Raw genomic sequence first — 27,817 nt, 5'->3', positions numbered from 1 at the left:
AATAGTTCATAGAGGAGGATTTCCTGTCACTTCCTCCTCTTGCCTTAAAAGGTCCTTGGGAGTCCTCCCGAGCTATCTGGGATTGGCCATGGGGAGATGCTTAGAAAGGGAACATTTAGAGAGAGGCACATCTAATCATGTGCAATTCTCCCTTCACTCAGCATCCCCAATCATTTTGTCCCTAGCATTCGTTCAAGAGTGTAGGCAGGTACAGATGGAGAGAAAGAACAGGAGATTTCCCTTGTATGAATGTCTTTGTATCCCTCTGTTCTCTTGTAACCCTGTAATAATCCTTTATCACAGGCCAGTAACATCATACTAACACTGAAGTCAGTAGCCAAGGCCATGGTGTGCCTCAGAAGTTTATGGAAGAAGTGACAGTTGAACTGGGACTGCTGATTCATGACTTGGCATTTCTTCTTGAACACTCCACCATTTCTCCCACTAGATATCTGGTATAGAAAGTAAAGCTGCCTGTAGAGGGGAAACCACCCAGCAGCAGTTGACACCACTATCCTTCCTTGCCTTGCTTCCTTCTCAGAATGCCTGAGTACGTTTATCAAAAACAGAGCACAGGATAACTTGCCTTGAAAGCTGTGTGTTGCAAGAGCTTGCCTGCCTCAGGACCATCTTTGTGACACTACAGTGAGCAAGCATAATGCATTGTGCACAGAGCTGACTCAGAGTGAAGCAAGGCTAGCCTCACTACCCCACACAAACTGGCCTTCCCTTCTCATTTCAAAGACCATGTTCAGACAGCTTAACGACGACAGCAGCCATCACACCAATCCCTTGGCTGTGGTTTTCTTACTGCATTAAGTCAGTCACGGTTGCTGAAGGATGAGCTCATGCACATGCATGCATGAATCCATGCATGCACACATGCACATGCGCGCACACAGAGAGATCCTCTAAGTGTTCATTTATGGCTGTAATACCTCACAAACTCTCCAAATGGAAGAAGATCTAGAATTTTTCTAGATGCACATTGGGTCCTTCCACTCTTATTCAGGGCCCTGCAACCTGAATTAGAAACTCAGTTGAGGAGAGCTGTTCCTGAGGCTTGGTGAGGAGACTCTGAGGTTTGAACATTGTAGCCTTGTCTTGTTTCAGTACAAACACTTCAAGAATAATGCACCAGCATAACACTAATGGTGAGGACAGCTTGGAAGTGCTGCTTTCTAGACCACAGTTCTCACCTAGCATGCCCTTCAGCAATGCTTCTAAGCTCTGGAAAAGATGAATATTAACCTTTTGAGGACAGTAGCAAAGATAGTTTCATAGCACCACCTCTGTTCTCCAGACAAACACACATATTTTCCAGAAGCCTCTAGGGAGGAAATTATTCAGCAAATTGTGAACATAGCTGTGACTGTAGTGGAGAAAACACAGCTGAGAGGATTAAAACATCTGCTGTCACCACCTCTCAAATCCCTAGAGTATTAAAAAGGGTACTGTGTTTTTGTTATTGTTTTACTGCTGCCATTTTTAATGGGGGGCATTGCAAAAATTGGTATAGTACACAGATGTACTTTTAATATGTATATTTTAGCCAAAATTCACTGGAGACAGGCAGGGGCTGGGCAAAGCTTAAGGATGACACAGTTCCTCAGTTTCAGAAGGAAACCACCAATTCAGTATATATTTTTATAACGAACGCTGGATTCAGATGAAAAAAACTGAAGTGGTGCATTTGTCGTCCCTCTCAGGTCCATGTGGGAATTCTCTCCCAATGATTTCCATGTGTTATACTGAGTGATAGCACATTACCTCTGTTCTTGCTGTCTATATATATTCTTGCCCTTACTTCACACTTTCAGAACTGTCTGAAGGCAAGTCAGGATGTGGGATCCCTGTAAACATTCCAGATGAATGGTGATACACTATATGATGCATGTTGCAACAGCCCCAATTTCATTTGACCCTGAACTTGACTCTGAACTTACATGAAGGTTGCCAAGCGATTTAAGGTGAACATAATTGCAGGTGAACAAGCAGGATTTACTTGCTGCTACTTCCTAATCACCAGTGCAACTTCACTTAAGCCGAGCAGCATCTAAAAGATTTCTGACAGTGAGAAGCAAAAATGGGAGAAAGCAAAATCACTTCCAGCAATCTGCAATAAATCATGCAAGGAAGGATTTCAAAGAAGGCCCTCTCTCGCCTTTGCTATTTATAAATCAAACAGTGTCAACCATCCAATGTCTTATATAAAACTGGAAGACAGATGTGGAAGAGTGCTTAATTATTTCAGCTAAAAGTCTCCCCCATTCTTCTCATATAAATTTCACAGCACATTTTCATTGAAACTTGGACCAAGTCCAACCTACATGCCTATGTTTCTGTTTGTTCACCCTTCACAAAATCCTTGCCATTGCATCTGTCCGTATCTTTCAGAGAGGCGCGGTGTCCTGCTGCATGCAAACCCAAGGGTGAAATCTTGTACCTTCAGAAGGTCATCACTTTAGGCTAAGTCTGGTTGTTAGCGCCAATTAGACCTGAGACTCGAGCCCAAGTAGAGAATTCTACTGCTATTAAAGAAGAACAAAAGCACTTCATATTTGCAGTATACAACAATTCCGTAAAGTAGGAAATATCTCAATAATACAGATAGAGAGCTAACAAGGGGTTGACTTGCCTAAGCCAACTCAATGAGTGAGTTCACTTCAGAGGAAAGATTGAGCAATGGTACTTTCAAGAGAAAAGAAACTCTTAGCAGTTTCCCCCCAAAAAACTTTCTCTACAACGTGCCACTAATAAAGAACAGGTTTAAACAAGCTTTACCAGGTTCCTGGAAAGAATGTAGTTCCAAGTGGTGCAGGTAACTGCACCACCCAACGACTTTCAGGGAAATACCACACAGAGGGTAAACAACACTGTGAAAGGCAGAGAACTGACACACTCTCAACCACCTCAGAAAGTGCTAGATGGCTGAGCCTATAATCTCCAGGAACTCAAATCGTTGTCAGTTCCTTACTAGAGGGAAATGCCAGGACTCTACCTACTCACTCACATGTTTCCGGGTCTCTGGTCCCAGTTCTAGAATGCACTGAGTCAATTTTGGAAGAGCAAGACGGCTGCCCTACCATAGTTATGCCCGTGGTGTCATTATCAGTATTGTCTTCACCTTTGTTTTCTTCTCTGTTCTGTTCAGTTCAGTGTTGGAGAACATTTTACAGCCCTCCCCTCCAGACGTGCATGGAAGTGTTTTGCACAGCAGTGCCACCAGGAGTAGCTTAAGCGTTGGTTCTTGCAGGGCGAGGCACACCCCTGCTTATTCATGGACAGGCTAAGAGTGGAATGTCACTTCTGCCTTGGCCACGTTAACTTTAGCTTGGCCAGTTATCCCACGGAGCCCCCAGGACCAAGTGTACTCCAGCAATCTAACATAACAATAAATTTGAAAGAAGGTCACTGCATTCCCAAGCTTCCCAGCTCTGAGGCTGGCAAACTACTGGAACCTTCAGCATCAAAATTATAGCTATGATGACATCCAACCTCTGGCAAGAGAAGAATAACAAGAAGAGGAACAAGTCTATCCATAAATATCTCAGAAGGGTAACTAAAAAAATTAGAGGGTCGTGTAGCAACAAAAAAGCAACAGTGTGAATTTTTTTTCCAATTTGTACTATAAAATAAAATGTTAAAATCTCAAGGAGAAAGCAGATACTTATCAGAACATACACTCCTTTGGAAAAAAATAATAATCCTTCCCATATGACGGCCACAGCCGGGAAGCAATTGCAAATGTTAATTACAGGGATGAGCTGGCAAACAAAACTCCCACTGCCTTGTTGTGGATTTTACTGTTGGCAAAACCATGCTGTCAGCTAAGTAATCTGCAGATATTTAACCATTACTATGGTTTTTTTTTTAAAAAATTCCAGAGCAAAATGTTTTCCTGGTTTTAGAATATATTATCAATACTTCAGTTGTCTGGTCTTGTTATCCAGCTCTGTTTAGTGGTAACCACTTCAAAATCCACACAGACAGCAATCTTACTGGATTTCTTACAGGGTGCCAGATCTCATATGGCTTTACTTTTTGCATAAGGACCACCTTTTCTCATGATCATAGGCTGCTTCCAAATAAGAGCCTTTCATTGCACTGCTATGGAACTGCTTCTGCCACAGCCAGCCAGAAAATGTGTTAATACAATTTTCAAAGATGTAATCTTCTGAATGTCTCCTTTCATTTGTTTTCTCTCCCATAATGAGATATAATGTATACTGTATATGAAACTGTGGCTAATATTGTACTCCATGAATCTGAGGAACTGGGTTGTCATCCACAAAATACTGAAATAAATCTGTCTTGAAGGTGCTTCTGTTGCACTGTATTTAAACAAAGATTCTGTGAAACACTTAATAGAGCACATTATTATTATTATTATTTAACAATACTTTGATCCATGACTTTTTAATAACGTTAAGATGGAAGTCAGCTGTATTCAGCTAAGAACACAGCTGAATTGGTTCACTGGTTACCAGGAAGAGATGGAGGAATAGGAGGAGCTGCCACAGCAGCGGAGGAAGTAGGACCCTTGTCCTCCTCAGCTCTCTTTCTCTCGCCCTTGGCTTGGAGAAGCCAGAGCACAGGGGCCTTCACCAGCTGCGCTTTTCTTCCTCTCCCCCTCCTGCTGCAGGGCTGCCGGACCGATGGTTCTTGATGCCCTGATCAAGATTAAGAAAAAAAATGGACTCCACCTTGACCTTCCGCCGGTCTTGCAGAGAAGGTAAATGTGCTTGTCATTTGGTGTGGTGTTCTGAGAAGCCACAGACTCAAGCAGGCAGCAGGTTCAACAGGGTGGGCATTTTGCCAGCATGGGGACCATTCTAAGGTGGCTTGGTTTTGCGTTCCATTCCACTCCAAGGCCTTCCTTTGATAGTCCACTTGGTTTTCAATAGCAAAATTTTTGTTGACTTGCTATAGACACACACAGACTCTTGTCTCTGAGGTAAGGCCAGAGTAGAAAGCCAACATATTATATAGTTGCATTTGCAGTTTTGGGGCATGTCATTATTTTCAGTGGAACAGCTAAAATAGTGTATTGTTTCCTTCCTTTCAAATCAAGGAGGTAATGTCAGCGTATATAAATTTTTGGGAGTGTAAAAGGTAAAAAAGTTCCCTGACTCCTGCTTTAGGACCTCGGTACCTATCAGAACGCCTGCTCCCAGCACAATCTGTCCATAATAACCATTCTTCACAGGCAGGGTGGTTGAGGGCCTTGACCCCGAAGGAGACCCAGAGAGAAAGAACAAGAAACTGGGCCTTCTCGGCGGTCGTCCCCTGCCTGTGAAACAATCTGCCCATGGAGAACCGCCTGGCGCCCTCACTGGATGGGTTCAAATGAGCACTGAATACCTGTCTCTTCCACCAGGCTTTCCCTGAGCATTAGGTTTTTTAGATCTCCGTCCCCCCCACTTTAACCATCCTTTTGCCATGCTTTTCATTATCCTTTTTAACATTTTCATTGCCATCTGCTTTAATTTATCCTGCTGTTATTATATTTGTTTGAATGTATGTATTATTTTATTTTATAGTGTTTTGATATTGTCCTATTTCTTGTTGTTAGCCGCCCAGAGTGCCCTGGTCGCCAGATGGTGTGGGGTATGTATGTATGTATGTATGTATGTATGTATGTATGTATGTATGTATGTATGTATGTATGTATGTATGTATGTATGTATGTATGTATGTATGTATGTATGTATGTATGTATGTATGTATGAATGAATGAATGAATGAATGAATGAATGAATAAATCATTTGTTCGTTCGTTCGTTTAGTCGTTTAGTCGTGTCCGACTCTTCATGACCCCATGGACCAGAGCACGCCAGGCCCTCCTATCTTCCACTGCCTCCCGGAGTTGTGTCAAATTCATGTTGGTTGCTTCGCAGACACTGTCCAGCCATCTCATCCTCGGTCGTCCCCTTCTCCTCTTGCCGTCGCACTTTCCTAACATCAAGGTCTTTTCCAAGGAGTCTTCTCTTCTCATGAGATGGCCAAAGTACTGGAGCCTCAGCTTCAGGATCTGTCCTTCCAGTGAGCACTCAGGCTTGATTTCCTTTAGAATTGAAGGGTTTGTTCTCCTTGCAGTCCAGGGGATTCTCAAGAGCCTCCTCCAGCACCACAATTCAAAGGCATCAATTCTTTGGCGGTCTGCTTTCTTTATGGTCCAGCTCTCACTTCCATACATCACAACAGGAAAAACCATAGCTTTGACTATTTGGACTTTCATTGGCAAGGTAATGTCTCTGCTTTTTAAGATGCTGTCAAGATTTGTCATCGCTTTCCTCCCAAGAAGCAGGCGTCTTTTAATTTTGTGGCTGCTGTCTCCATCTGCAGTGATCATGGAGCCCAGGAAGATAAAATCTGACACTGCCTCCATATCGTCCCCTTCTATTTCCCAGGAGGTGATGGGACCAGTGGCCATGATTTTAGTTTTTTGATGTTGAGTTTCAGACCGTTTATTTAAATAAATAAATAAATAAATAAGATATCTTCCAATATCAATCAAAAACTTCCTGCTTTCAGGTTCATCCTGTTCTAGTGCTTCCTATTGAACATGGCTTGAGGATTACTGGTGATTAACCTCCCTTAATTGCCCCTTAATATAACTTCCTATTCTTCAGACATAGACCTTTATTCATGATCCCCAATATTATTTTTCATTTGATTTTTCTATACCAATACAGCACTATTTCATTCTAGGATATTATGAGGGAAAAGTAGTGAGAGAAATCAATAATGGGAATAGAAATCCATGTTAAAGGCCCATTTGGAAAGAGAATTCATAGTGCAGTCAGCATACTGTTAAAGCAACAATCTTCGTGCCATATTCTTCAAGAGGTAGTACAAGAGGTTTAGGGCGATGCTGGCTTGGAGATTCTGTCTACAACTTTTGGATCAAATTTCCAAACTCTGAGCTAAGCAGAAAGAAGATCATGTTTAAAAGTACAATCCAGTGCTTTTCAGAAACATGGTTCATTTAAGCAGTGACATCCAGAGAACTACTTTGGGCTTGTTTAGGAATAACAGGATGACAAGTGTTAAACAAATAAACATATTATGCCACTTGTTTACATCATATTTCTGTTACATGCCATCAAGTCAATTCTAATTTATGGTGTGTTTAGTAGAGCTTTTGAGAAAAGTGAAATGTTCACAAAGTGGTTTGCCATGTTTAGCTCCAAGTGATATTCCATGGTCCATTTGAACCCAGATCACCTGTGTCATAGCCAACACTCTACGCACTACACCACACTGGCTCTCACACAGGCCACCATAAAATGGATTAGTGAGGCAAATTCAATTTTCTTTTACAATAACTATAGTATAGTATTTCTTATACTTCAAGGAAATCAAAAGATTCATAATTCAAACAGAAAATCGTTGCCTTTCTGTGTATGTCACAAATTATCATATTTTCAAAAGCTCATAACCATGAGAGGAAGCAGAAGAACTCTGGGGGTGCAAAAAAATAGAATTGGTCATCCAACTGACTCAGCGATGTTATTAGGGATTTAAAAAGAAATAAGATGTGCCACGCTAGAATATGCACCATACTTAACAAGACTTCCCCTGAGCCCTTAACCTTTATAATCCTGCAGAAAAAGCCTTTGCTGCTTCTCTGGCAAGAAGGGACATCTATTTTTCTTTTAGAAAAATAACATCAATTTAAGTCCTGACCTTTTATTTCCCTGTCATAATTTGACTTCAGGCACAGCAAACATGATTCATGACTATACATATTTAAAAAAAAAGAGGTGGGGGAAGAATCCTAACATCAAGTTTCATGCAGAAGAGTGGCTCTGATAATTCTGCACATCACAGCCATGAGAACTTAAATTAAAACCACAGAAAAATGCCCCCCCTTTTTAAAAAAAGCCCCAAAATAGATTTGGAAAACAAGAAAATAAACCACAATCAAGCCCTCTGCTCAAAATTTACTTTTTTCAATCTTACCATCTGAATATTCACATCACATTTTCATATAATAAAAACTCAAGGTCACCTGTGTAATATTTTTGCATACTTTCAGTCAAAAAACTGCTTCATATTCTGAGACACTCCACTTCACTACACACAGCTGTGAAACCTGCTGAGATTCGGCCAGCCTCATCTTCTTGAGCTCATACTGAGATGGATTTATCATATTTTAAATGCATCCAAGACAATATAATGACAAATCTAAAAAAAGGAACAAAAATGCAGAAGAGCCTGTACCCAGCAACTCTAGAACACTTTAGCTTAACCAACAACTTAGAACAAGAGAAGGGACAAGAAGACAACCCTACCTGGTTCAGTGCAGTTTTTGAGATAGAGATGTCTGGTTTCTTCAGGGTCATCCGTGACATTCTCTTCAGCTTCCTGTAGCAGCCTTCGTCCAATCCATGTGCCACTAGTCTCCAAAGCAGAGTTCAGAACGTCATAAACTAAGAGAAAAAAGAATGGAATAAATGTTTTTATTTAGGAGACTGGGAGGAAGGCAGCCAGCACCAACTTCCTACAGTGAAGTGGGTAACAGGTTTTACCACCACATTGTGCTCTGTGGCTACAGTCACATGGTGCAAGAAGACAAGTCAAAGGGAAAAGGATGAGGGAAGAATGGAATGGCCATTACAGGCCCATGACACCAGGTTAAAGATTTCCTACTTGTGATTTTACAGTAACCATACAAATTATTGCCTGTATGCATCTAGACCCTTCTATTACAAACATTACATTATAAAAGTATGAAGATACCCATGCAAATCTGTTGTGAAAAATAGTCAAAGTAGGGGCTGTTGGACAGTGGCTAGAGTGTTTGACTGGCAACCTTGGAAGGTCCAAGTTCTGAGCTGTGAAACTCAGTGTGTGATCTTGAGCCATTCACTCTCTTTTTCAGCTTGACTGACCTCACAGGGTTGTTGGGAGGATCAGGTGGGAGGCATATAGGAAACATGATGAAATGCAATCTAAATATAGCTTTGAAAAGAGCAAATAATATTAGCAGCAATGATAAAAAATGCAACAGGGCCATGCTCTGAAAGGCAGGAAGGATACTAGCTATTGGTCTTTCTTGATCCAAAGCATGATCTCTTGCTAACAAATCCTGCAATGATTTATGTTGCTGGCAGAATGACTGCTGATGGGTTTATGCCTATGGTATTTGTACAGAAAGAACCAAAATGTTGCTATATCTTGGTTATCTTGCAACATTCAATTTCTTTTTAAGCAAATGAATCCCGGATGCTTCTTTGGTTCCAACTGCTCACAATTAAGAGGCCTCATGCAGCTATTCTATATATTTTTTTCCTTAACAGGTTTTCTCTGGTTAAAAAAAAAAACCAACCCCCCCCCCAAAAAAAAAACAGAAGGGACAAAGGGAAAACATAAGAGCGCTACAAACTGAAGACATCAGTATCCCCTGCAAACTTCTGTAAACGGCAGTCTCAGGCCATGATAACAAGTGTAGTTTGGAAGCACCCTTCTGTTGGAAAAGTGGATTCTGCAACATGTATGAATAAAACAAGCAGAGGAGACAGAAACTGGTAGCTAGGAAGATATGTTTAGATTCACTAAAGTAGGCATAATATGGTGAATTTCCAGATCTCCTTCCTGCTAGTTGCTCACAGGGGTAAGTCAGGATAAGAGAGAATAGCTGGCTGAATGTCACCCAGAATCTTGATCAAAGTACCAATTCCAATACGGTAACCACTATATCACACCTGTCCATCAATAATGTGGAATCAGGAATAACTAGTAAGATGCCCATGCTTGCTAACAATACAGTAGCAAACTATCCAGAGCAGACACAACAGAAAAGTTTGGGAAGTGTTCTAAAGTGATTTTTTAAAATCAGAATTACAGGGATAAAGAATGGCAAATAAGATTCAATGTAAGCATGTATAAAGTGATACATACAGAAGGAAAACATCCCAAGTCCACATATACATTGAGGTTGATTGATGGAAGTTCCAGGGCAGATAATAGAAGACGATCTTTCAAACAGGGTATAGTTAATTTCTGGAATTCATTGCCACAGGATGTAGTGGTAGCCACATGGGTGGATTTTGAAAGGGACTGGATAAATTCAGGGAAGACAGGACTGCTAGTCAGAATGGTTAAATATTACCTCAAATAAAGTCTGCTGTTGTGTATTAACAGCTGGAAGACAACTCATGTCATTCTAACAGGCTCCTCGCAGACAACTAACTGGCCATTGTGTGATTAGACTGTAGGAATAGGTAGGGCTTTGGTCTTGTCCAGCATAACTTTTCCTATGTTCCTGCATTCTCCTAGGTAAGAGCTGGAGATGAGGTCAAGGCAAGGAGGCACACAAAGGAGAGCAGACTGAACTCTTGGCTAAGCCCAAGCAAACACTGTTTTGCAGGGAACCCTAAACAATGTAGGCCATAAACTACTACAAAACAGTCAATGATAGCAGTGGCTGCAATGTAGAAGCATATCAAGTTAGGAAAGATGAAAAAATTGGTAAAAATCACTAAAGAAAAATCAGTGTTAATTTGAAACGAGCCAGACAATACTAGCCCAGTACTGTCCCTTCTGACTGACTGTCGCTTCCTAAATCTCAGTAAAGCTCCATTTCAACACTGCTTCTTTCAGTCCTTCTAACTGCATACGCTTAGGATCGAACCATGGATGTGCTCTGTTACTATGCTACAAGGCCTTTCCTCACTCAAACAGCAACATTTTGTGGGTTCTGTTTTCCTTCTAGCATCAAGTGAGCTTGGAATTGCAAAGAGAATTTAAACAAAACAAATAGCTATAGAAACGGACTAAAGCAAAGATCATTAGAAGTCTTCCAGAGACATCTGACTGGAAGCACAACGCTGGACAAAACAAAACTTGCCTTAACCCAGCCAAGGCAGTTTTTACAAATACCTAGCTGTAATGGCAAAAGAGAATATCTGGCTGTCTGCCTGAGCCATACCTTCCAGACTCTAGAAACTTTGCATCTTAAAAGTAGCCTATGTTAAGTTGTAGACCTAAGGGGTTACTCCATTTTCAAAATACAACAAGCAATTGTCATCCCTTTAAATGTGCTGCTGTGTTTGAAGCTTTAACCAGCACATAGTTCTGCAATCACTTCAGTCTGAACACAGGAGGTTAAAAGTCGAAGGGAAAGATCTAGGATAGAAACTTCACAGGATGAGGTGAGCAGGACCATCTCTCAGAAGGCTCCAGAAGTATACTATAACAACACATACACGTATAGCTAAAGATCCCAGTAATCGCCCCAAAAGGGCAAGAACAGCATGTCCAAGCCTTACAGCTGCCTAAGTTAGTGCGGAAGTTTTTTTGTAGCAAGTTATAAGTGATTCTCCACCACAGGCTAACTACCAATTTTGGTACTACAGTGGTGCCTTGCAAGACGATGTTAATCCGTTCCGCGAAAATCACTGTCTTGCAAAAACATAGTCTTGCGAAACGCGGTTCCCCATTGGAATGCAGTGAAATCTATTTAATGCATTCCAATGGGGAACATCTTGCAAAGCATAGGTCTTTTAAAAAAAAAAAAAAACACCGTCTTGCAAAGCACAGACCCAAACATCATCTAGCGAAAATCGCCCATAGGAAAAACCGTTTTGCAAAGTGCAACAGCAATCGCAAAAAACCATTGTCTTGTGGATTAATCGTCCCGCAAGGCAATCATCTTGCGAGGCACCACTGTATATCCCATCCATGCTGCCCAGGGGAATGGGAAGGTGTCTTTACTACAGAAAAGGAGGAGAAAGTTATTCCCCCTGAAAGAAAGGAAAAGTTTATGCTTCCAGAAAAGGAGGAAGTGAAGCGGTCTGACACTCATCAGTGAGCTGATTAACTGGTGCCCTCTAAATGTTGGATCTCTGGGACAAAGTTCCAGTTCCCCATCCTAGTTGTGGCCATGATTTCCATCCATGCAAAGATGGGTACTATCAATACACAGTATATTTGAGGGTTGAAGAAAAGTGTTCTTCAATTTTGGAGAGGCAGGTCTGAGACATGAGTAATTTACGTAGTGTGCACAGAGATGAGCTATTATGACTTAGGCACTGTCTTAAGTCTCTACTTTGCTTCAGACTAGGTGCTGTAAGGAAAATTCTGGGCTGCCAGCCTCAGTACAAACACATGGCATTTCTCCAAGGGTGATTTCTTTTCTTTTCTTTTTTGGCATCCTGGAAACTTGCATGTTGCTCTGATTAAGCAGGGAGTGCATGCTCATACGCCAGTAACATCTGGCAAGGCTGCAAGCACTGAGAGAACAGCAGGGTGCCCATTGTATAGCGTACAGCCTTTGCTGAAAGGCTCGGCCCTTTCAGCAATGAGGGGAGCCTGACCGCCAAGTTTCCATTACCAAAAATAAAAAAAATATATTCAAAAAAACCTCTTCTTTTTTTCCTTTAGTTAAATACATTACAGCTCCTCCTTTCCATTGGGCTTTCTCTTGGCAGATGCCAGGGAGGGGGGGATAACATAACCAGCAAGAGAGCTGCTGGACAGGTCTGGCCACACGGGCTCCCTATACAACATGGTAGGTAAAGCAACGATTTGTTTTTAACAGGTGCAAGGATTCACTGTCAGGATAGTTACCTTTTAACAGGCCCTGCTGTGCCTGTGCATTTAAAAACAACCTCTGTCGAGAAATCTCACACATCCCCTTTTCCACAACACATAACATTCATTATCTGCCAAATTTCTATGTGTATCAGCTGCTGTTTAAAAAATTCGTGAGCAAAGTTAGTAAGAAGAAGAAAAAATAGTTGTAACATAGCCCAACTAATTTGTCATGCCTGACTAATGATTAAAACAAGCAGTTGGCATTTAATAGGGAATGGACATCTTCATCTTAAGTAAACTGTCCCGGCTTGATGGTACTCAATCTTCATTACAGAACTGCATTTAAGTGCCTGGCCACAGGATTGGGCAGTTGACAGCACAAGCTGGCTGCACTTAAGTAACAATAGCATTGTATGATAGGCCGAGAGGTATTTAAAAAAGGATATGAAGTTATCTAATGCTGTCTTTTCCACCTGAAATACATTGGACATATTGTCCAAGTGTATATTCAAAGCCAAGGACTAACTTATGCAGAAGGCTTAGTAAAAGCAACAGGCTAGACTACGTGTTGTCTTCAGTGGTTCTCGCTGGCTTTGTACTTCAGTATTAATACACAAAGCCATTGAGCCTACTAATAGCAAAGTAAAGAAATCAGAATCATGTGATTCTGGCCAGCTGTTCCTGATTGGGCAACAGCCACCAAAACTTTTCTAAGGCTTCAGCTTCCGAGCTGTCACACTTTCAAAGAGCAGAATGACTGAAAATCTGGAATATTTTAAAGTGCCACAACCATTCTTAATCCATTCCAGATTTTAACAGTAAAATCAACCCAGAACCCCAATTTAACTTCTTCACTTATCATATTCTCCAGGTAGACAATACACTGGAATTGGAAGGTTATACCAGTCATAGAAAAGGACAATTACTTCACTATGTAAGAAACATGGTTAACAGATTTCCTTCAAACATGAACCAGTACAAAAACAATTACTTTTAGGAGTGGTTTGAGCACAACAATCAGAGTTTTTGCCATAACCATGCCAACAGTGCAGTTAGCAACTGTAAGAGCCTTTCTCAAAGGCAAAAGTACAATCCAGCTGGAGAACCTTACTCAACTTCATGTCATTTTGTGGCAGGTCTCTGCTTGCTGCTTAGTGAGGAGCCAAATATTATTCAGGAGATGTCAAGCAATTTTGTTTTTCTTTATTCAAAAGTATCCTCAGGGAATTCATAGAGCAAGCACAGGAATTCCAAAATGAGAGGCTAGAACATCATCATCATAATGGGGAAATCTTTATTATGGGATAATCTAAATCAGGACACCCCAGAAAAGGATGCACTTCAGGTCTGTTTTTAGCAAAAAGAAGGAAAGCAGGGGGATTCCTTTGATCCCTTCCTCCCTCTTTTATGCCACACAGGCATAGGAAGAGGAGGAAAGGGGAACCAAGCCATCCCCCAGCCCCAGGGGTGGGATTCCCTTCAGGCTGGCTTTAGTAAGCCACCCAAAGGGAAAATCCCTGTCTGCTTATGCCCCTGAGGAACAGCTGATCTGTGGGGGCATAAGCAGATAGGGAATGAAGGGACAAATGTAAAAAGATTATATTCGTTGCTTCGTATTCGTGGCGGTTTCTGGACCCCAAGAATATGGAACAATGAATATCTCACAAATCAGGGATATTTACCCTGGTTCTTTTTTTTATTCGTATTCATGTCTAGTGCTCATCGCTTGGTAAAAAGCACTCATAACCTTGTCTATATCTGAGTGCCATACTGTAGTACAGTACAGTTTGGTGACGCATGCTTTTCCCACCCTCAACTTGAAACAGCAGCCACCCAGGGAGAGGAGCACAGTCAAGACTGCAACCATGATGTTGAAGAAGATTTCCCCCCAAGCTGCAGTTCAAATGAAAATCTGCTGTCCAGAAGTTTCTGTGTGGTAGGGGGCAGAACACTCACTAGAAAATCCAAAGCTACTGCACACACGCTGCGGCGATATGAACTAAAAGACACATTTTCACAGCTGTCATGGGGGAGAAACACACCACAACTTGTGACAGAACTTGTTGGGAAATTTTACTAGAAGATTTCCAGTGGCAAGAAACAGGCTTTGGGGAAATTTCTATTAGCAAGAAGTATGCCTTATAGGGGCTGTCTGCCTATCCATATCTGAGCCCAATTCCCACTGAAACCATTTATTTGATTCTTCAGTAGTGTCTCCTTACTTTGTTCTTAAAAGAGAGCTCATGGACACAGTGAGAAAGATGGGGAGCTCTTTTTATGGTTTGTCCAGGACTGTATGGTGGAGTGGCATGAACCTGTGCTGTTTTGGACTCTATCCAAAGAACCTTATTGTGTAAATGAGAAGGCACACAAAGGAAAGCAGCAGCCCATGCTAGGTCTGCACAGTTGCGAGATAACACATCAAATAAACTGCCCAGCCAAACAGTACAAAGGAATGATCTGTTATTGAAGCACTGCAGAATCACTGCAAGTTTCAACAAAGGACTTTTAAGTGTTGGCAGGATCCTTAGCTTTCCCTGACAGCCCAGCTACCTTCCTTGAAGACAGTGAGATAGACTTTTTCAAAAGTCAAACACATATTTTTATCATCCCAGTCTTTTTGACCACTTTCCTTTCAACAGGAGCACAGGGATGGTCTCACACAACCGTCAGGGCAGCAATAGCAAGAGTAAGGATACCGACACTGGCTACACTGCATGAGCAAGGACTGAACAGGTATGCCATGCTTTGCCAGTAAAGTGACAGAGATTTAAGTGGAAGCAGCTCCAGTAACTCACCCTGTAAAGACCTGGTTTGTAGAGTACATACTGTATGGCTAAGGCACGCATCTCATTCACCATGTTCATGTGATATAATCACATATGTTTTGATGATGGAAATTATAATATCAAAATTATCATCAGCATAAGTGTTTAAACTTCTAGATAGGCTGCACTACAAGGGTATTTTGTATCCACTCCAGCTCTTCTTTGACTGAGTCCTATATGCAATGTACATCTCTTGATTTTGTTACCCCACAGGTGGGCAACTCCTTTATACGTCATTGGAACTGTGAAATATATTACACACAATGGCAAGCACTTTTTTAAATGGCACTCCTTTAAGAAGAGAGAGGGCATGTTGGCTAGAGAGCAAAGAGGGATGGGCAGAATTGTAGAGTTCCCATTTCTAAATACTGACCTGTATTTTCTATATAAAAAGTAGCTAAAATCTGGGGTGTGTGTCAGGGGTGGGGGCAAAGAGGCAGTGATCCAAGATTGGGACAGACTGTGTCCCTGGGTTTTTCTGGACACCAGCATTTTTAATATATTCAAACAAAGGTTGCAAATTCACAGGTCTGCATAGGCAGCCTTTTCAAAGTAAATGAAAATGCCTTTTCTGGAGAAGCTAAACTGATGTTAAAATGTGGTCTCTTCTACTCCAACCCCCCAAACAGATGGTAATTCCAAATGTTTGTAGCCACCACATTTCACCTTTAAAACTCTTCTGCTTGGATATTTTGGGTAAAGCAGTATGATCTGAGCATTATGTGGTTTCGAGATGTTATTAACTTCCATTAAATAGCTAATCCCAAGTAAATGGCAAAAATATAAGTCTTTTGCATCGAAGGAACAGATTACAAAGTCTTGAAATGGTCTGAAATGGCAAAGAGGGCTGAATATGTGTATTTAAGAGATAAAAGACAGTGAACACAAATATTGCCAAAACCATAGAACCTTTCTATCAATTTTATAAATGAATATAATAAATGTGAGATGTTCAGGTATCCACACTGGAAATATCATCATCATCATCATCAACCCCTCCATGTGCACAAGCCTTGTTGAAGTGGAAGGGCTTGCACTCTTCGGTGATGTTGAGAGCTATGCTGAAGGGTCTCCCAAGCCAGACAGGTCTCAACTGAGAAGCCAGATTGTGTCCACCAACCATCAATTATGATAAGAGGACATAGAAATCCATATCAGTTGTTGCCTGGGTCGACAAGGACCATGTCGGATGCTATAGCCCCTGGTCATCTAGTGACAAATGGGCTACAGGGCTCAGCAGACCCTGTTGAGGAACCACAACAGGCTGCTGCAAAGCTACTGTAACAACATAAATGCAAAACTTGGACTTCCACTGAAATTCAAGAAATTGTATAATGTTATTACAAGGCAAACTCAACAGCCCATGGTTTTTAAAAAAGAATGATAGAAATTTGGAAAAGGAAATGCCAAAGTACTGACATAAGTGAACAACGATTCATGGACCAGAGAAGGTTTATCATCTGGAGTAAAGTATTTTCAAAACTGGAATTGCACAAACTGGAAAAGATGGCAAAAGAAAAATCAACACAGAACAATGACTATAGTATGGAAGACAAATGGAGGGTAGAGGTAGACACAATAGTGGAAGAAAGTGTATCGATAAAGGAACAAGTTATGGAACAAATCAGAAATTATGAGTCAACAGAACGGCAGACATCACTGAGCGAAAAATAGTAACCCATATTAGCCAGAAACACAAAGGCTCTTCACATTGCACCAATTACAGTAAAAGAATGATGCAAATGTTGTCATCAGAACAGTCCCAACCAACACGCTAAAGGAAAAAAGAGGTTACTTACCAGTAACTCTGGTTTTTCGAGTGGTCATCTCTGCATTCACACTAATGGGTTTAATCTGCGCCTGCTCAGAGGTCTCTGGAATATTCTAGAGCTTTATGTTACATTCGTCAAGGACTGCCCCCCAGCTCACGTGGTCCACCCGTCCTGGTAATTACCTCAGCTCTGAAGAATAGCCCGCCACTGCATCAAGAGATACAGGAGTGACGGACAGAGGGGAGTATGGGCGAGAAGTGTGAATTCACAGATGACCACTCGAAAAACCAGAGTTACAGGTAAGTAATCTCTTTTTCTTCTTCGTAGTCTCTGTGAATGCACACTAATGGGTGATTAACAAGCTAACTTACCGGAGGAGGGATGTCACGGAAGAACAGAAGAAAGTACAGGTCTCCCAAACGATGCATCCTTCTTGGCTCTCAGATCCAGGTGATAGTGGGTGGCAAACATAGATGGCATTGCCCATGTGGCACCTTTACAAATGTCTGGGAGTGGTACTTCACAAAGAAAGACTGCAGAGGTAGCCAGTGCTCTGGTAGAATGAGCCTTAATACCAGCAGGTAGAGGCTGTTTAGCGAGTTAGTATGCTAACTTTATACTAGAAACAATCCAACGGGATATAGATTGAGAAGAAACATGGGAACCTCTGTGAGGGAGATGTGGTGTTACAAAAAGTTGCTTTGATTTCTGAGACACAGAAAGCAAGTGCATGTCTAACATCCAATGTGTGTACAGACCGTTCTAGGTCATTTGTAGGTAATGGAAAAAAGGTAGGTAAGACAATAGGTTGTGAGAGGTGAAAATGTGACACAATCTTTGGTAGAAAGGAAACATCAGGGAAGAGGGTGACTTTGTCTGGGTGAAATTGAAGAAATGGATTATCGGCCCTGAGGGCAGCAAGTTCCAAGGCACTACGAGCAGAAGTAATGGCAACCAGGAAAAGTGTCTTGAGGGAAAGGAGGTGCTCAGAGACAGTAGCAAGTGGTTCAAATGGAGCACAGATAAGCCAGTGAAGAACAAGAGTTAGAGACCATTGTGGGGAAGGTGTGGGAGCAGAAAGACGCATATTGAAGACACCTTGAAGGAAGAGTTTCAATGTGGGATAATGAAAAAGCAGAGCAGAGGCTGATGAGCTATTATAGCAGATAGGTAAAGTTGAGAGGGAGAGTTGTTTACGAAATAGATGGGAGAGAAACTGAAGGACAGCTTGCAGAGTCATAGGATTGGTAGGGAGATGATGTTGGAGAGCAAATTTATTGAAGACAATCCATTTATAGGAATAGAGCTTAACACTGGCTGGCTTTTGGGCGTTAGATAAGATGGTGTCTATCGAGGGTGAATCTTCCATACCGTGAGATGGAGAGTGTGAAGATCTGGATGGTGAGTCTTGCCTCAATGTTGTGAGAGTAGGTGAGGAATGAGAGGCAGCCAAAGGTAATATGTGGCGATGGAGTGGAGCATGGAGAACCATGGTTGTCTTGGCCACCAAGGGGCAATGAGGATTATGTTCGAGCGATTGTGATGGATTTTGGCTATTGTTCTGAGGAGAGGGATGGGAGGGAAGAGATAGATGAAGTGTATGGTCCAGTCTGCCATCAGTGCATCCCTGAGGGATCTGTGTCCCATGCCTGCCCTTGAATAGAAGAGGGTGCATTTGGAGTTTTGGGCTGTTGTGAACATGTCGATTTGTGGTTGACCCCAGATCTTGCAAAGGAGGAGAAATACGGTCTGATCTAGAGACCATTTGTGCATCTGGGTATGCAGTCTGCTGAGGGTGTCCGCTACAAGATTGTCTTGAGTGGAAATATGCACTGCTACGGAAAAGATGTGGCGTTCTATACACCATTCCCAGAATTGGATGGCGAGATACAGCAGTGGAAGGGAGTGTGTGCCTCCTTGCTTCTTTATGTAAAACAACGTGGTGGTATTGTCGGTTGTAACTTGAACAGCATTGCCAAGAATGATTGGTTCGAAAGCTCGAAACACTTTGAAAATGGCTGAGTTCGAGATTGTTTATATGAAGAGCCCACTCCGTGCAGGACCAGGTAGCATGGGTATGAAGGTCATTGCAATGCGCCCCCCCATCCTGTAGGGCTTGCATCTGTGGTGATCTGAACTGATAGCTGAAGAGGAGCAAGGGACCATTCAATGAACAGGTTTGATGGAGTGTCCCACAGAGGAGCTGAGAGGAGAGCTTGGGGGTGATCTGGAGAAGTTTGGATGGTGGGTCTGTCATAGGGTCGAATAGGGACAGATACCATGATTGTAGAGAGCACATCTTTAGCTTGGCATGTTGAATGGTCAATGTGGTGGAGGCCATAAGGCCTAGGCGGTGTCGAGTTGAATGCGCTGTGACGAAGGCATGAGGAAGGACTTGACCGATGAGTAGGTGAAGTTTGATCGCCCTTTCTAGAGGAAGAAAGACTCTTGCCTTGGTAGAGTCTAGGACTGCACCTATGTAGACAATCCATTGTGTGGGAGTAAGAATGGATTTTTCTACATTGATTTTGAGGCTCAGATCCACGAGGAGACAAAGGGTAAACTGGATATCCCTTAAAGCTTGAGAGCGTGAAGGGGAGACTATCAGCCAGTCATCTATGTATGGGAAGATGGAGATTCCCAGAGTATGCAGGTGGGCTGCTACAGGTGCCATATATTTTGTGAATACTCTCAGTGCTGTAGAGAGGCCGAAGGGAAGGGTTTTGAATTTATAGGCATGAGGTCCTACAGCGAATCTGAGGAATTTGCCATGGTCCTGGCGAATTGTAATGTGGAAGTATGCATTGCTTAAATTTATAACTGTGAACCAGTCATCTTGTTGAAGAATGGGTAGGATTCATTCTAAAGTGACCATATGGAACCGTCTCTGAATGATATGGTAGTTGAGGTCCCAAAGATCAAGGATAAGTCATAGACTGCCGTCTTGTTTTGCGATGGTGAAGTAGCTGGAGAAGAACCCTGGATTGTTTTCTGAAGGCTTGATAGGTGATACGGATTCCTTAGGTAGAAGAGATTGAATTTCTTGTTTGAGAGCAGCAAACGGTTAGAACGATCCTTGGTGGAGGTGGATAAATGAATTCTATGGTGTAACCTGTAGCGACAATAGTGAGGACCCAGAAGTCGATGGTAATAGATGCCCAAGATGGAAGACAGGCTGAAAGATGAGAGGTGGTGGTAGGTTGAGCAGATCTGGGGGATGAAGCAGTCAAAGACTCTGTTTTTGTTTCTTGTCAGGTCGACAGAAAGGCTGTTTGGGGCAGTGATGTTGTACTGCGTGTCTAGGTTGAAAGGAAGGAGAGGGCTGTGAAGAATATCTGTTTTTGTCAGCAAATGATCTGGATTGTTGGTAAGAGTAAGGGCAGCGCTACTGAAATGTTGTGGTTTATAATATGGTTGGGTGTTACATATTATAATTTTTGCAGGTTGTCTAGTATGTCATTGGTCTTTTCGTCGAACAGGCTGATACTACTGAATGGTAAGTCCTCAATTCTCATGCGAGCATCATTTGAGGTGTGGGCGGATCGTAGCCAGGCATGTCTATGAGGGCTATAGCAGTAGCCATGTGTCTAGATGATGCTTCAATAATATGTCTGGCTGTGATGCACTCTTGACGTGCGAGGGCTACGGCCTCTTGGCGGAAAGTGAGGCCACAGTGTTTGTAGTAACCTGAAGCTGATTGAAGTGATGGAAGAGCCTTGTTCCAGAGATAACAATAATAAGCTCCAATGGCTGCGAGATTATTGGCAACGCGGAGAGTAAATGAGGCGAGGGAATAGATTCTACATCCGACAATGTCTAATTTCCTTCCTTCCTTGTTATTCAGTGTGGTCCCGGAATGGTTTCGTGTTCTATTTTGAGTGGCATCCACGATGACTGAATTAGGAGGTGGATGTCTGGAGAGGAAGACAGTATTTTCTTGTAAAGATTTTCAACTTCACAAGACATTTGAGGAACAGATGATGGTTTAGACCAAGGTTTAGTGAGTTCTAATAATGAAGGAATAAAACTCATACTTAGAGGTGGAGTTTGTTCCTCATTAATGTCTTCAAATACTTCATCTGATTGGAGTTGAACAGGTAGCTGCACATCTAATTCCACAGCCTTGGCAATTCGAAGGTCCAACTGAGAATAGGAAGAGAAGTCATCAGATGGTGATGGAGGGTTAACCTGAGTGACATCCAAGTCTAGTGTAGGCAGATTAGGGGGGGATTTCTGTTCTGGTACAGAGTTAGAAGCCTCCAAATAGCGGGATTGAGAAGATGTTGTTGGAGAGGTAGGACGGTGTTGCGTACCCCCAGTGACCCCTGTGTGTTTTGCCTCTCACACAAGTTCACCTTTGGACACGACTTGTTCTTTACTCCCTGTTTCACTGCCACCAGAGGATATTATCCTCACTATATCAATTAAGAATCTCACACCCTTGTTGCCAAAAATAATGAACTTTATTAATGGAGTATTAAGTAAACCACAGAAGGAAACTCATGGATGTTCTATTATCAGTTATTCAATAAAAGTGTATTTGATTACTTGTAAGATTGTTTGTATTCATTTACTTTAATCACAGTCTCAATATAGGCTGCCTGTCTATGTACTTCTAATTCCTTTTAACTCTCTAACACACCCAACTGTCCAATATCCTGTCTAAACACTTCACAGTCTTCTCTCTAACTGTCTAAACGCTTCATCATCTTTTTCCTAACTCCCTCTCTGTATGACTCTAACTCTCTCTCTTTCTCCCTGGTACTCCCAGTTCCCTTGACTCTGCCCCTCCTGTCCTGATCGGTATCGGGGAGAAGGTGAAGATTTGGAAAAGTCAGATTGGTAGTAGTATCAGCGTCAAGGGTGTCGATGGTGGGTATAGAAGTCAAGCTCGGGTTGGTAATATCGATATGTTCAATGTCAAGAGTGTTCAATGTCATGAATGTAGGTCATGATACGGCAGAGGCTCATAGAGTGTGACCCATTTGGAGTGGTGATACCGAGTAGGAGGCTCTCAAGATGCCATAGACCCAGTTGGAGTTATGGGTCGTACAGGATCGGCATCAGAATGGCATGTCTGAGACGTGTGATGGGTCTTCCTTAACCTCTTGCACGGAGGTGAAACATTGGACACTGGGTACACTGACTCGGAATTGCCCATGGAAACGGAGCAACCTGAAGACACGGGGCTCAGTTGTAATGATCGAGGCAAGATGGTAACGGCAGCAGGATCGAGCACAGAAGATGGAGAGCGTGCAAGCAGTGGAGATGGAGTTTGACCTGAAGGAGGAAGAAGGGTCTCTTCTAGTGAATCAATGCGGATTGTAGGCTGGTCATGCAATGGTGTTTTGTCCGGTATCAACTTCTGTCTGGGAGGATGAGAGTTGGTGGAGGACTTCTTATGTTTCCTCAATTTGGAGTGTTCCGATATCGAAGGAGATTTTGGTACTGGGATGGACTTTGTCAAACTGGGAGCTTTGGGCTTATATTTTGGTTTAGTCTTAGATATCGATTCAGCTGTCGGAGAAGTTGTAGTTGGGCCCAGAGATTCTTTCAGGGGTTGAGAAGTTTGGGACAGTTCCATAGTTTGAGCTGGTTGTTAGGAACATTCCCAAAACGCTGCTGCCAGAGTTTGAGGGCTTGTTTGCTGAAGTTTTTGAGAACTGACAATTAGAAGGTTGGTGAGATTCTCCCAGACAAAAAAGGCAGAGATTGTGGCTGTCTGAAAGGAGGACTTTGTTGGAGCATGAGATGCACCTTTTAAACAGGGGAAGAGGGGCCATAAATGTCAGGGAAGGGGTGGGAAGGGTAGGGGAAATTGTAGAAAAGTCTCTTATGATTTCCCTTGATTATATATATATAGAAGTTTGAAGAATCAATCTAAAAGTCCTTTTTTATTTTCTCAAATAGCAAGATGAAGACGAACAGAGCTCAATAAGAGGATAGACTTCAGCGGCAGCAAAAAGGAACTGAGGTAATTACCAGGACAGGTGGACCATGTGGGCTGGGGTGGCGGTCCTTAACAAACATATCACAAAGCTCTAGAATATTCCAGAGACCTCTGCGCAGGCGCAGATTAAACCCATTAGTGTGTATTCACAGAGACCACGAATAAGAACAAACCAGCTCATGTATTGCACAGCTACCATAATAACCATGGAACATGGTTACAAGCTACAAAAAGCCCAGAAAACTCCTGGCAGTACAAAACTGAAAATTTGGCTGGAAAGAAAAATAAATAAACTATGTGCAGACATTAGCAACTTAAATCACTTGAAAGATTTGAAGGTTAAAAATGAAAAAGTAAAAGCCAGACTATGCAAAATATATGAACTAGAAAGGAAAACAATTGTTGGAACTATGGAAGAATTAAAACAATGGGCAACATTTACAGCAAAGAAAATAGAAATATTGGAGTACATCTGGTCCAGGCAAGCTGCACGGATTTTGGTTAAAGTATTTAACAAGTCTCCATCAACGTATAGCAGTGCAATTTAATCACTTACTTCAAAATTCTACAACTGAAGATTGGATGACAACAGGCCGCACTTTCTGATAATAAAAGATCAGCAAAAAGGCAATGGACCCAGTAATTATTGACACATGCCTTTCAACAATGTTCAGGCTCCTCATAGGAGTAGTTGCAAAATCAATATAAAGTTATTTAATTGAAAACTCCCCATACCAAACTGAACAGAAAGGGAACTTTAAAAAGTCAAGAGGCACGAAAGATCAACAGCTTATTGATACAATGATACTAAAGAAAGCAAAAGGAAGAAAAACAAATCTTAACACGGCCTGGATAGACTATAAAAAGGCATTTGACTCATTGCCACACAGCTGGATTAGCACGTGCCCAAATTTTGGGGGGATTAGTAAAAACACTCAGAAGCTCCTGAAGAAAAACATGGAAAAATGGAAAACTGTTTTAATGGTTTATGGTGAAGAACTTGGTGAAGTTGGCATAAAAAGAAGAATATTTCAGGGCGACTCTTTGTTACCACTGCTGTTTAACCTTTCATATCAATAATTTTAAATAAAATTGAATTGGGCTATCATATTTCTGAGGAAGGGACGTGGTAGTGCTGCGGGTTAAACTGCAGAAGCCTCTGTGCTGCAAGGTCAGAAGACCAGCAGTTGTAAGATTGAATCCACACGACAGAGTGAGCTCCCATCGCTTGTCCCAGCTCCTGCCAACCTAGCAGTTTGAAAGCATGTAAAAATGCAAGTAGATAAATAGGTACCACCTTGGTGGGAAGGTAACGGCGTTTCGTGTCTAGTCGCGCTGGTCACGTGACCACGGAAACTGTCTTTGGACAAACACTAGCTCTATGGCTTGGAAAAGGGCACCATTGGAAACAACTGGACTAAATGTCAAGGGGAAACTTTACCTTTACCTTACCATATTTCTGAACAGGCAGGAAAAATCAATAATCTCTTATAAATGGATGACTTAAAACTATATGCAAAACATCCCATAGAGATAGAATCACTGCTAAACACAATGTGAATATTTAGTGAAGATATCTAAATGAAATTTGGAATTGACAAATGTGCAGCTTTGTCTACATACTGTGACAAGATCCAAAAACTAGATAGTTTTAAAAATGGCAATATTATGAAATCACTATAAAGTGATAAAAATTATAAACACATTGGAGTACTAGAAGCAGATAATATCGTGCACACAAAAGTGAAAGAACTGACAGAAAGAGAATATATCAAAAGACCGCGGAAAATCTTAAAATCAAAATTAAATGGTGTAAATACAATCAAAGCCATAAACACATGGGCAGTTCCAGTAATTAGATACCCAGCTGGAATAATAGATTGGACCCAAAACAAATTAGAAGAATTTGATCAGAAAACATGGAAAGTAATGAAAATGTATCATGCACTACATCCAAAACGTGAAGTGGACAGATTATATTTACTATGAAAAATTGGAGGCCATTGATTACTGCAAATACAGCAGGTAGTAGAGGAGGAAAAAAAGAAGCCTAAATGATTATATCAGCACAAGCAGAGAAAAATTACTTAAGGTGGTGAAAATGGAGACTATCTTGAAAACAATAGAAACAAAGGCTCAATATAAGAAACAACAATTTAAAAATAAATTGAACAGCTGGAAAAAATAAATCACTACATGGACAAATATTGATGGAAAACATGATTATAATTCAACATGGACATGGCTAAAACTAGAGACCCTTAGGAAAGAAACCTAAGGCTTGATTTTTGCTGCACAAGACTTGTAAGCATCCTTCACTCTTGAGAGACTATGGTAATGTGTTCTGGATAGAGGTCTTGGAACAGCGTCTAGTCTGGCTGAGAAGGCCAATACAAGAGTGACAATCCCTTCCACATTGAAGACAAATACAATCTGCCTCCTGTCCAGCTCCCTGATTTTTCTGCTTTCGGGACTGTCTCTTTGCCTCAGCCTGCTGGACAAGTGTGTCTTCAAATTGGGAGAGGCCATGCTGCACCGCCTGCCTCGAGGCTGAACACTCTAGATGTCGTTTCCCAAGAACAAGCTGAATGCTCAGATGTCAAGGCTGCACAAGAACAAGCACTCCAAATCAACATGATGAAAGCTAGGATCCAAGGGATTAGTGCTAACAGCAAATATTGATTGTGCCAAGAAAAAGATGAAACTGTTTCACACCTCATCTGCAAAATTCCAAAGATTGCACAAACAGATTAGAAAATTAGACATGATAGAGTGGCAAAATTAGTGCATTGGTTGTTATGCAAAAAATATAACTTGCCAGCCTACAAAAACTCATGGGAACATCAGATAGAGAAGGTGTCAGAATATGAGGAAGTCAAGATCTTGTGGGATTTCCAGATCCAAACTTACAGACTCCTTGAACATAATACACCAGACATAGTAGTAATAGAAAAAAAAAGGCTGGATCATTGACATTGCAATTCCAGGGGATGCCAGATTTGAAAATAAAGAATTGGAAAATCTAACAAAGTACAGAGACCTGGCAATCAAAACATCTCGCTTGTGGATAAAACACACTTCAGCGGTCCCTGTAGTTATTGGGGCTTTGGGAACAATATCAAGAAATTTGCCACAATATTATAAGCAGCTGCAGATCTCAGAAATCACACCCTCAGAGCTACAAAAATGGCAATATTAGGAACAGCATAATACAGTGGTGCCTCGCATTGCGACGTTAATTTGTTCCAGCGAAATCGCTGTAGAACGAAAACATCGTAATGCGAAAATAAAAAGCCCATTGAAACGCAATTAAACCCCTTCAATGCGTTCCAATGGGCTGGAAACTCACCGTCCAGCGAAGATCCTCCATAGGGCGGCCATATTCGGTGCCTGTGCAGTGAGGAATCCTTCCCAGAAAACAGCGGGGAGCCATTTTATTTAGCCGGTGGTCATTTTGAAACCGCCGATCAGCTGTTCTAAAATCATGGTTTTGCGAAGAATTAGTTCCCGAAGCAGGGAACCAATCATCGCAAAGCGAAAAATCCCTATTCAGATCATCATTTTGCGATTGCAAAAGCGATCACAAAAACATCGTCGTAATGCAGGGCAATCGTAAAGCGGGGCACGACTGTACTGTGTCAATATTTAACAGATACTTAGGGTTTTGGTTGAAACTCGTATCTGTTATATAACACCAGCCAATGCTTTTATAATTTTAACTGTATCTGGAGTTTTATTATAATAATAATAATAATAATAATAATAATAATAATAATAATAATAATAATAATAATAGTAGTAGTAGTAGTAGTAGTAGTAGTAGTAGTAGTAGTAGTAGTAGTAGTAGTAGTAATAGTAATAGTAATAGTAATAGTAATAGTAATAGTAGTAATACATCTTAGAACTGCAGAGCTGGAAGAGACTGTTTATCTCATCATTCTTGCATTTTTAAAATTTCATCATAAATTTTTAAACTATTAATATTCTCAATTAAGAAACATATAGATTTTAATGACACATCAACTTTGCCCAGAATCACACAAACGCTACATTAACCATATGGATACAAGACAAGCACATAAGAGACTCAGGGCCTGTCCAGACAGGGGAATTTGAGACGGTCTGGTTTCCACTTAGGAGGTCCGTATCTTGAGTGCAGTGTGTTTTATCTCTCACTTGAGTTGTTTGTTCTCCTGTGAAAAGGGTCCACACAAGCCTTTGAATCACCAGTTATTCATGTGCAAGATTTACTTGCATGTACGTTTACCTGGTTTACTCATGAGCAAGGATAGCTGCAATGTGAGGGGAAAACACTGGGCTGAAGGTTGGGGAGATGGAAGGCAGGCAACCCACCTTTTCACTGCCTTTCTCCTCAGCCAGGGCTCTACTGTAACTTTGCTGATTTCTGGGCATGGGGTCCATGAAGTCAACATAGCCCCCCTTTCCCGGCTTTTCTTGCAGCTGTCATTCCTTTTTTGTTGTTGTCAAATAAAGTATGTGACATATCAACAGAGCAATGCATCAACCTAGCACGGTATTAGAGTTGTGCTGTGTCATTCAGGGAAATATTCCAAAAGAAGAAAACAACAAGAGAGGGGATTGCTGCTTCCTCCCTTTTAGTGTCACAACCCACCTAATATGTCACAGGGTTCTCTCCTCAGTTAACACAGCCTACAGCTCCATTTGGATGCAAACTAGCCACATGTACAGCTAGACAAGAG

The 27,817-nt window shown here is 41.6% G+C and overlaps 1 protein-coding gene across 2 annotated transcripts in view; it reads right to left on the bottom strand.

Moving 5' to 3' along the window:
- SLC24A3 (solute carrier family 24 member 3) overlaps positions 1–27,817 on the bottom strand; it is a 226,470-nt gene that overhangs the window by 160,989 nt on the left and 37,664 nt on the right. For both annotated transcript variants that reach the window (XM_078392558.1, XM_072998426.2), the window contains exon 2: positions 8,301–8,438. In XM_078392558.1, the coding sequence (XP_078248684.1) occupies positions 8,301–8,438 (138 nt within the window). The remainder of the gene's footprint in view (positions 1–8,300; positions 8,439–27,817) is intronic.

Source organism: Pogona vitticeps, chromosome 4 (assembly GCF_051106095.1).
Source record: "Pogona vitticeps strain Pit_001003342236 chromosome 4, PviZW2.1, whole genome shotgun sequence".
In the NCBI taxonomy this organism is placed as follows: domain Eukaryota; kingdom Metazoa; phylum Chordata; class Lepidosauria; order Squamata; family Agamidae; genus Pogona; species Pogona vitticeps.
Note: the sequence above shows the minus strand (reverse complement) of the source record. Positions and strands in the feature narration are given on the sequence as shown.